At 35.5% G+C, this 11,190-nt stretch overlaps 1 protein-coding gene across 1 annotated transcript in view; it reads right to left on the bottom strand.

Annotated features, from left to right (window-relative positions):
• Positions 1-9,499, bottom strand: part of LOC129228581 (rho GTPase-activating protein 44-like) — a 42,491-nt gene extending 32,992 nt beyond the window's left edge. Inside the window, exons 1-2 of the mRNA XM_054863264.1 lie at positions 9,495-9,499; positions 2,473-2,620 (exon numbers count right to left, since the gene is read on the bottom strand). Coding sequence (XP_054719239.1) covers positions 2,473-2,620; positions 9,495-9,499 — 153 coding nt within the window. The remainder of the gene's footprint in view (positions 1-2,472; positions 2,621-9,494) is intronic.
• Between the last annotated feature and the right edge of the window lie 1,691 nt (positions 9,500-11,190).

Consider the following 11,190-nt stretch of genomic DNA (forward strand, 5'->3'; position numbering starts at 1 on the left):
TGTTTGCAATTGTTTCTACTAAATTTAATTCACTTCGTGGTTTGATTAAATGTTAAGTCTACAGAAAAACGTATTTTTTTTAACTTTTTTTTTTTGTACATTTTTAAAAAGAAAATTTCAAATCCTTATCTCTGCAATTTTCTCGATTCTTCGATGCTAAAAAATAATTTTCAAGGATGATAATTTTTGAGACAAAGCAATTTGAATTTGTACCGTAGAAGTTATGAAATTGTTTTTGAACTGTTCAAAAAATATCCTTAAATAGCCGATAGTTAAACCAGGATTCAGATGTGTTTCATATTTTTTCGTAGGCAGTGATATTAGGCTCTTTTTCAACAGTTCAACAAAAGTTACTTCAAGTAGAAAAAAAATCATTAAAATAAAGTTCCAGCCGATTTGAACGAAACATTGTCAAATTCGAACCATAATTTTATCGACAAATAAATAAATAATAATAATAATTTCGATATATATATATATATATATATATATATATATATATTTGAAGATACAAGACACATAAAGACTTCCTTCTTCTCTTCAATTTAAAAAGTGTAAGATGAAATATAAAATACAATACCGTAGTTAAACTAAGATTAGCTACACCGCTAAATATAGTACTGCTTGTATCGCTTTGATTTCTCGATCAAAAATCGCTCCGTTAGCTCAACTGAAATCCGCCTTTCATTCTAGCTTTCAGAAGCTTCTTCATCAGGAGCTCGACCCCCTTCGAACCATTACTAGAATCTTCTATCCGAATGCGCAAATCAACAGAGCTTAAATCGGAAGATCTAATGAAACGAAGTTTTATTCATGGAACAAAAAAAGTGTTTAGAATAAAGTATTTTGTCATACTCTCAGAAATAGCACGTTCACTTTCGAGGATTCATAAATTGTAAGGACGAATTTCGTCATTTGCGACGATTCTTTCTTTGCTGAATCAATAAACTCATGCCCAAACCTCACGAAATTTTCGTCAATTTGACGAAAGGTTTACTCGGAGACTTTTTCACAAAACAATTTCGTCAAGTATGACGAAAATTTCGTGAGATTTGAGCATGCGTTTCTGAATGAGCAAATCCTCGAGAATTGGTGCGATCATCACCACACTTTAAGGTATGCCAAGAAATACCGCTTTTCCACGTATTTATTGGCTTAAAATCGCATAATTCACATCATCCAGAAAAACTTTTAAATTAAGAGAAACATTGGTTAAAATTTCACGTCAGACTTTTTACTGCATAAGTAAAAATAGGGCATTAAGTTTTTTTTTTTTCAGTTCTTATTTTTATCATTAGCTCTTGAAAATACAGAGCCCACACAAGAGCCAATAGAGCCAAAATACATTTCCCAGAGTGCAATTAGCATACTCAACACAAACACATGAAGAGAAGCAAAACAGCATGAAAAGGTCAAGATGTAAAATATAAGAACATGTTAAAAGTAAAAACAAGTCAAACAGTCAGAAGTTTCTCTTTGGCCTACGAATATCTAATCAAATGAATGTCCAGACACCTCAGGGCATTTATTGACATGTAGGGTCGCTTCAACGGGAGGGAGATCACTGTGACCTCCAAAAACTGTCCTGATTCAGTAAATTTTGCCTGACGATTCGCCAAATTTGGAGCTCCATTCGACAAACTAAGAATTTTCACAAACCCAAAAACTAAAATTTGGGGTGTCCTTGACCCTGACATGAGATGGATCTACAACGGTGTCTCTTCTGCATAATTCACAATTAAGGGGGAAAAAATTAATAAGTCTGAATCAATGTCCTGCAAGGTAATCATGCATACAGACCCGCACCAGCATACCCACGGACCCTGCATGGGGGGTGCGTGGAGGCCCATATCCCTAAGGGGCCGTTAGGCCCCTTAGGGATATGGCCTAACGGCCCAAGAAATTGATTGAAAAAACTTTCACTAAGACTTGTAACGTTGTAAATATACGCCGCTGGCCTCTGTGGAGAGGCCCTACAGATTTTGTTGCCAGGGGCCCCGAAAATTTATAGATACGAGCCTGCATGAATATATGGTATCTTTAAAAGGGATTCCCTGCAGCTCTTTTTTTTTTTCAATTTGACCTGCCTGCTTCCATTGAAAGTTATTATTCACGTATTCTTTTATTAGTAACACTATGGCAGAACAGTGGGCCAAAGAGAGTGAAAAACATAACAATATATAAAGACAGAAAAAAAAAAGTTTCGTGAGCGATCACTCTTCCTCCCTATATTTTACGTACAGATCTACTGATAAAACAACATTATAGTATTATCAAAAAAAAAAAACTTTTTAAAAAGCTTTTGGGAAAAATTCGAAAGTCGACTGGATTCCTATCCTGAAAGATGATGACACTGGATGTCCTAACGGAAGAAATCAACAAGTCATGCGTCACTTTCCGAAACTGCTTCTGGGCAGCCGAGAGGATAATATTTAGTTTATAAAATCGTGACAAGAAGCTTCGCGATCTTACCGAATTCCTGCGATCCGAGCTGTCTTGGGTGAGTCTCTGCATGCATGACGACAGCTTCTTACCGCAGGCGTAACAGCTCTCTTTGATCAGATCTACTCGCTTCTCGGCAGCATTCAATTCTTCCGTCAGAACAGAGCTTTTCTCGTTCCTGAAACAAGGGGAAAAAGACATTTTTAGAAATCTGTACCAGGAATCTTGAAAATGATCAGGGGTCTAAACCTGTAGTCCGCGGACCACTAGCGGCACGCGAGCAATTTTCATGTGGTTCACGAATAGCCTGATAAACATTAATCCACATTATATTTTTTAAGCAGTAATTAAATTCATTATAAAAACCTTTGGAATCATATCATTTCACCAAATATAATTGTTGTGAAAATATTATTCGTATCGTATGTGGTCGGTTTAGAATTGGGAACCCTGTGTCCTCAGTGGTGAAAAGTTTGAGAACCACTGAGATAGAAAACTATGTTCCGCGAACCCCTAAGGTTCCGTGGTACATCATTGGGGGTTCAGCGAATGACATAATATAAAAACCTTTGCAATCATATCATTTCATCAAATACAATTTTTGAGAAAATATTATTCGTATCGTATGTGGTCTGCTTAGAATTGGGAAAGGTACCCTGCGTCCTCAGCGGTGAAAAGTTTGAGAACCAGAGATAGAAAACTATGTTCCGCGAATCCCTAAGGTTCCGTGGTACATCATTGGGGGTTCAGCGAATGACACCCACATGGGGGTGCCACATTTAGTGGGCCCGGGTGCAAACGGAGTCAATGATAAAAAAATTAGGTAAAACTTTTATTTATCTACTTCCTAAGCTTCGTAAAAATGGGGCCCCTTGCATGAGTTGGAATAAAGCCCTCGAATTGAATGTGGCGGCGATACGAGTGGTTAAAAATATATAAAACATATTTGCACATAACTTCGGTAAAGATCGACTTAGAAAAGATGTGTCAAAAATTGTAAGCACACGTCAGTCGCAAAACATAATGCAATGGTAGATGACACTTGAATGTGCAATGCCAATTGCACATTCATTTCATGTTAAAATCTTGAAATTTCAATCTCTACGACTAAATGTTTTTGAGCTATGCAGGTTAAAACCCCTATAGTGGAGGAGCTGACGCATCCGCCATTTTGGAGCAAAATTGATCCAGTGCTTCGCAGCGATAGCATGGCTGCTGATGTTTACATTTCTTTAGCATGTGTTAAATTGAGTCAAATGGGTAGTTGTTCGGCTATTAATCGCGCAAACTGTTCTAAAAAAGGATTTCAGCTCTTCAGATTTCCAGCAGATGCAGAAAGAAAAAAGAAATGGATAATTAGCAGCCGACGAAGTGACTGGCAGCCTGGAAATGGAGCTCGCTTGTGTGAGGTTAATATCGATTTATTTCTCATGATTTTACTATCATTACGTTATAAATGCTCTGTAATCTTTGCTAGCATGTTGCAGTGTTCTACGGAATGTCTTTTTTTTTCTGTATTTCCCTGTTGTGCGATAAGTACGCTTACTCTCACTTGCTCCAACACGGCGGATGCGTCAGCCTCTCTAGTTATAGGAGTTTTAATGCAGGTTACAAGCGTACATAGGTACACACGTAGACACCATGGGAAAACTCGTTATAATTAACTTGGAGAAAGTCAAAAGGGAGATTTCATTCAATACGTTCGTATGCCCCTATGCAATTACGACGGAAGTTCCGAAAAAACTTGTCAACATTCGTTTACGAATCCTTAAAACAAATTTAGGGAACTCAACTTCAACAAATAGCACATTTCAATAATGATCGGTTAGCTCATGATAAAAACCGGATTCAATTCCCATATTAAACATAAATTAAATTCAGATTTTAGCTTACCATTCCCATTCCCTTTGAAAAGCAACTTATTTTGACCTTATCCAAAAGCTTATGGTTGTGTAAAATCTCTTCTTTTAGAAATGATAGATTCAAAAACATAATGAAAAACTGATGAATCTTTACAAGGGAAAAACTGGTCAGATCAATTTAACATTTAGAACTTGAGTTGACCTTATGAGAACAAACTCACCCTCATTTTAAGATGCTGAACATCTTCATCAAATTTCTTTGATGTTATAAAAACCGGTCATTGTTTTTAAGCTACAATTTGAATCCATCATTGTCCAATGTGTGATATTGTATCAAAACAACATCTATGAAATTTATTCGATCTATTTATATTTTTACTCTCCGGTCTCAATAACGGGTTCTCTCTTTTTTTTAAATTGCAAATTAGAAGTATAGTACCAAGAACTTCGCAAAAGAGAGGGAAAATAAATAAATTAATTAAATAAAATAAATGAAACGTAAACCTAAAAATGAAAAAATGTATATATTGGAACAAAAATCAGCAATATTCACATCTACTTTTAAATTTCTGGGTTTGGGATTGATATAATTTTTAAATTTGATATTTGAGCAAAGAGAAAATTGCCGGAGAGAGAGAAAAATGCAATAGTGACATGGAACATTGAGAAAAGATTTAGCAGGAATCAGATCTGTTCCTGAGTCACTGACCGTTCATCCAATGAAGAGTTGGGAAACGATATCAAAAAAGAATCGAAAGGAACTTGATCATCCCTCAGATTTCATTCGGATACACATAACCGGTGAACCGACACCGAATCAACAAACCATGCTGTCGACAGACGGAAGATTTCATTCTAATTAGACATCGTTGAAGTCCACTTTCCTACCGCTTCCCACAGACACACATTGAGATCAACAGTTTCCGAATGTAGGTTTGTTTCAACAAGTATGGCGTGCAAGTATAGTAAACGTTTACTTTAGCGCGGAAACTAAACGTGAAAGGATAATGCTGTGATACGCAAATTGCAAAATATTGAATACTAGCTGTACCCGACGCGCGTTGCTACGCCAACAAAAAAAATACATCATTATACTGATTTTCATGACAATCGGTTGAACGGGACAGAAGTTACTACTCTGCAGTGCCACCTGGTGGCGAGTGGCTTCAATGAGCATATTATGCACCTTCTCCGTGGAAAAATACATATATATAGCAATTTTCATAATAATCGGTCCAGGTATCAAGTGAAGCCGTGACTATACTCAAATTTTGTACTCACGCAGTTTGCAAGATCAATCAATCGCTAAAAATATCAAATAGAAAAAGTTTTAAATCCCCTCGTTGCATGAAAAGCCATAAAACAATAAAGAAAGAATTTATTTGTTCAAACTCAAGAAAAATGGCAACAGCTAACTTCTTATCAATGAGATCTTTTACGCGAATTAATTTCTGCAGCCGATAATTTTATTCGTATTTATCCAATGGATTGTGACTTAAATTGGAATAAAAAAGGAACTATCGATCGGATTTTTTTTCGAACTGGTCTATAAACATTCCCAGTACCAAAAATAACAAACGGTGAAAGTTTCAGCCAAATCTGCCGGGTAGTTTTTGAGTTCATGGATGACATACAGACAAACATTCATTTTTATATATATATAGATACCAGAAAAGCTCCGGTCAAGGGATGACGAGTGAAAATTGCTTTTACATTTGAACAAATCAATTGCCTGTTTGGTGATACTTTGACAGTTGAAATTGTAACCCTAACTTCCGTGGATTAACCCTAAACTTCAGTAGATAGCGTTCATTGTGGACCACTTCTTTTCTTCATTTTCCTAAAATGACAGTTTTATCCGTAAAACAGTTATTCAGTTACCGGATCCAGTTCAGCCTTGTCAAAATAGAGCATTTCCCTGCATGTCAAACATTGCCAAAACATATTATCAAATTATCATGCCGTAGAGTGAGTTTCATTGTGGATGACGTCAGCGTCACTCGATCATTATCGCTATTATATACATATGAGGATTAAGTGTTTCGGGATTTCAGGAAGGGAGCTCTCTTACATATACGTTTCTCCAATACCACTTCTCAAGGAATTAAAAGTTTTGTTTTGGAAAATAAAATCCAAGTCGTTTCAACTTATATAAAACAAGATGTTAAAGTTCAAATCAAATTCCTTCTTTTAAAATTTTTATTTTTTTCACTTGTTATGCACTCGACTTTACATAATCCTCTTTAGAAAAAATGGCATCCGGCCACTGGCATTAGTTTGAATTCTGACATCTTGAATTCAAAACATATTTTTCGCAAACACCAATTGCGATAGGAGCCATTTGTTGAAACAAGAAACTCAGAGAGTAGGAAGAGTTCTATCGCATTTCGTGATTGCGAAAAATCATAATTTCTAATCAAGATGCCAAAATTCAAATTAATGCAATGGGCTAGACGCTGTGCTGGACGTTTTTTTTTTTCTTTCATTTATTATAGTTTCATATAGATCTTTATTTCTGGAAAAAGAAGTGTTAAAGCCTAATAGTCTTCAGACCTCATTTTCATATGAGGCAGTGAGAAGCAAAGGGATGTAAGTAGTAAAATTTAAATTTTGGAGATACCAATACGAATAATAGTCCTCTGCTTTGTGGCAAGAGATGGTACCAGTAGCTCTTGTGTATGCTGCTATGCAGGATGATTTATATTTAAAAAAAAATTAAAAATCAATGAAAGCCTACCAAGGATCTGAACTTAAAACGCGTCTTATAAGAAAATTTGAAAAGTCCACTTACATTCCTTTGCTTCTCACGGCCTCATATGTAAATAGTCAACTATGTAAAAATTCACCTAAATTTGAAAGGAAGTGCAGCAGCTGAGCTCCCGTGAGCTCCCATGGAAATTAAGCTCTGATTTCATGTACCACCAGGGTTGCCCATGGGAGGGGGGAGATTATGGCGCAAGTTGCGCTACCAAAAGGGGGGGGGATTTTTATTTTATTATTAATTTATTCATTCAATTTTATTAATTGATTTATTTTTAATTTAAAATATTTATTTTATTTTATTTTATTCTGTTTATATTTCATTTCATTTATTTATTTAGCTTGTGTGTGTGTGTGTGTCATTAAAAGTCAGAACTTATCTAATAAAATGAGAATAATAGTAAATAATTAAAAATAAATAAAAAATATTTTTAAAATAAATAAATTTAATAAGAGAGCTAAATAAAAAATAAGAAAGGGAAAGAGGGTTGAGATTTTTCTTTTTTTGGGGGGGGGGGGGGATTTGCGTTATTGAACTTGGGGGGGGGGGGGCACCCTTGTGAACCATAGTATTTCACCACACCGTCTTGTAAAGTTGTAAACCAAACAACTAGCTGTCGAAATGATTTTGATTAATGCTAAATTTAGATTGCAATGAACCTCATCGATGTCAGAAAAAAAAATAGAGGATTTACGTAATTTCTGACTCTATACGGGAAGCAGCGTGCTTCAGTTCAACAGTTGCTTTGTTATTTTCAAAAAAAGAGAGAATAGAAATCATACTGTGATAAATAGAACGGCTTCTCGATAATACCCGGGGCCGAGTTTTTGTTTCCTCTGCGCCACTTTACGTCAGTCATCAAAGCCGTTTTGGTTCGAATGATGAAAAATGAAAGAGGAGATGACATCCCATTTCCCATGATGATGTGAACAATAGGAAATGAAACGGGAAGGCGACTGTATGGGTTACATCAGCCAAGGCTGTTTGAATAAAATTGTAGCAATTTTAAATAAATACTTGCAAGTAAAAGATAGCAGATATCTTGCTGAAATTATGAGAAAGAATTTCATCTGGATAAAACCGGATTCGTTTACTACTTCGTGACAATTTTTCAGTTTGGAATTCGAATAGGGCCGTATCGAATCGCGCATACACCCAGATTGTTTTTAACCCTCCAGAACTTGTTGTATTTGATAAAGTTTTTTTGTTTTAAAATTTATTTGGGGTGAAACTTTTTGAAATTTAAAACATTTTTACCTTTTTTATTTAGGTATTGATTTTAGTTAATAGATGTATTGCACATAAAGATCGAATAGCTCATATTTACCATTATGTGCTCTAAATATTGCAAGTTTGTATGCTCTCATTTAAAAGCAATTTTGAACAAGCACAGTGGAGAAAAAAACCATTCATAAACCGTACCTTAAAGAAAGCTCGAAAACCTGCAGTATTTGAAACGTTTAAAATGCCTAAAACCCACAAATATAAGCTTGCTTAAGTTTATCTCTGAAATTAATTTGATAAATTTATTAACAATACTAACTTTATGATCACTTTTTTTTTCATTGTTTATGGCAACGATTAAAAAGTGGAAATACGTTACAATTGTAATTTTTTTAAATTTTGATTGTTTTTATCAACAATTAAAAAGCGGAAGAAAAACTCCTCTAGTGTGGTGATGGGTAAAGTGAAGAAAGTCTTTAAAATAGAGCGTCATTTCGAAATATCAAAAAGAATGGTACTGCCAACAAGCTAAATAACTTGCCTTTAAAATTAATAGCATTTTTTAAGTAAATTTTTTTATAACGGTTTGCGTCTTGCGTGACTTTTGAATCAATCTGTATTATTATGATAACATTAACGGAACAATATTTAACACAGAATTAAAGAAGTTAATTATACTCCAAACATTTCTTAGCAAAGAAGTGCTTTCAGATAAGTTGCAAAAGAACATACTTCACACGAGAAAGTATGTACGAAATTTAAAAGGTTTGTCGTGTACATTACTGTAGGTTCATGAATTAAACTCGATAACGTTAGAGATTCATAACGATACATTTAGACCACAACTACCTTTTCAGGGAACGCATAATGCTAAATTCTATACATAGATGTCACAAACACGATGTGAGTTATTTGAAGCTCAAAACGCGGACACGCAGCAAAGCAAAAATGTATTTAAAATGAAGTGAAACGAGAACTCTCTCGAGCGCCGCTATGTTCGTTCGTAGAAACTGAAATTTTTTATCTAACGGAAGGTTAACACCGAGTTTCGTCCACTCGTCAGCAAAAAGTAGGAACTTTATAAGGATGGACAGATAACTCTTTCGGTTTGGGTTTAACCCTTTATTAGTTACGACCCAAGTTTCTTAAAACTTGGAAAAGAGCTGGGAATTTTCTAATTACATTTCTTCATGCAAGATAAATACCTCATATTGAAAATATTAAACCAAAAAACGTTTTTTTTTTAAATCTGAATTTTAAATCAGGACTTAAAACTAGTAATTTCTCCAATTCACTTTTCATTTAGCAATTTTTTCGATGGGACTTGGTCCCATTCGATGGGATGGGAAAGTTCAGTCAGGGCATAAAGGGTTAAAGTAAATACTAGTGTAAAATAGAAAAGACGAAAAAGAAAAGAAAAAAAAACCCGCCGAGGAAATATGCAATGACGTTCACTTTGGGAAAACATGAATAGCTTATCAAATTTATACAAAAAATCAATATATTTTTAACGAAGTATAATTAGAAAGCATAAGGAACAACTTGCAACCAAATAATTTACATTCGCATAAAAGTTTTACAACATCATTTTGTTTCTTTAATTACACCAATGATGGGGGGTAATGCCGCTCATGGTAGAGTTATTGCTCTCAAACTTGTATAGAGCATTTAAGTACCAAAAAAGTCACATGGGTAGATTATGCAGTTGTGTGGACTGTTCACGCCACTACATAGTAGATGTGTGTGACCACTACATGAGGTTCTCTATGCGACCATTGTCTACGAAGTGTGGTAGTAAAACTACATTTCTTAAAATTTCTCGAATTTTCTTCAAAAGCAGCAGTTTTCAGTCTCCATTCTGTCTGATTTAAAGCAAGTCATCATAATCTGATGTCTTATACTCATCAACACTCGTGAGCCATTTATTGCATTTCATCATTCTGTCGTCATTTATTGCATTTCATCACCATGTTGGATGAAAATTACAAGACGCGCGGGCGGCAACATTAATCGCCCATAGCGGTTCTTAGAATCTGCTTGCAAAAGGTTAGTTGTTTCCTTAATTTAAAAAAAAAAAAAAAAAAAAAAAAAACGTTACCAGTGATGAGTAGCAATTGTGGGCAGGGCCGCAGAGAGTCGGGGCCCCTGGTCAGTTATGTCGCCGGGCTCCCCCCCCCCCCCAAAAAAAAAGAAAAGGGAGAAAAGAAGAAAAAAAGGGGAAAGAAGAAAAGGGGGGAAATAAAAGAAAAGAGAAAAAAGTGGGGGGGGATCAAAACTGCTTACAAGCAAACAATTAAATCTATTTTAAGTGCCACAACAGAGTAGATACCAAAAGAGTAAATTTTACTTAATCTTTAACGTTTTCTCTTATTCGGAGTTTTACCCCATTCTTTCTTTCTTCCCTTCTTTTCTTCTTGGGTCAGTGTCGCCGAGCCGCCCCAAGGTCCGGGTTCCTAGTTTCCGACTAGGCTGACATGGCCTCTCGTCGGGCCTGGTTGTGAGGGTGCGCCCTTGGGGCAATGGCCACCCCTGCACACAACAGACAGGTTTTCAAATAAATTTATAATAGTTCTGCCACTCCTTAACAAGTTACAAAAGCTGAAGAATTCAGTCATTCAATGCATAAAGCATAAAAAATATAAAAATCCTTTAATCTTCAGTATCACTCTCACAAACGCCTATCTAAACCAAATTACATTCTTCCCTTACAAAAAAGAACCCCGCACATACACTTTATTGCCCACTAAGAACGGTAATTTTTCGGCGGAGCAAAAGAAAAAAGAAATATCTTTTCTTTGAAGTGTCCTTGAAAGGGAAAAGGAGGGTCAACGGCAGATCCCGACCCAGTATGTTTCCCACGGTGGGAATGTTGTAACAGAACAAACGGCTTCAAGAGAACTT

This window comes from Uloborus diversus, chromosome 8 (assembly GCF_026930045.1).
Source record: "Uloborus diversus isolate 005 chromosome 8, Udiv.v.3.1, whole genome shotgun sequence".
NCBI lineage: Eukaryota > Metazoa > Arthropoda > Arachnida > Araneae > Uloboridae > Uloborus > Uloborus diversus.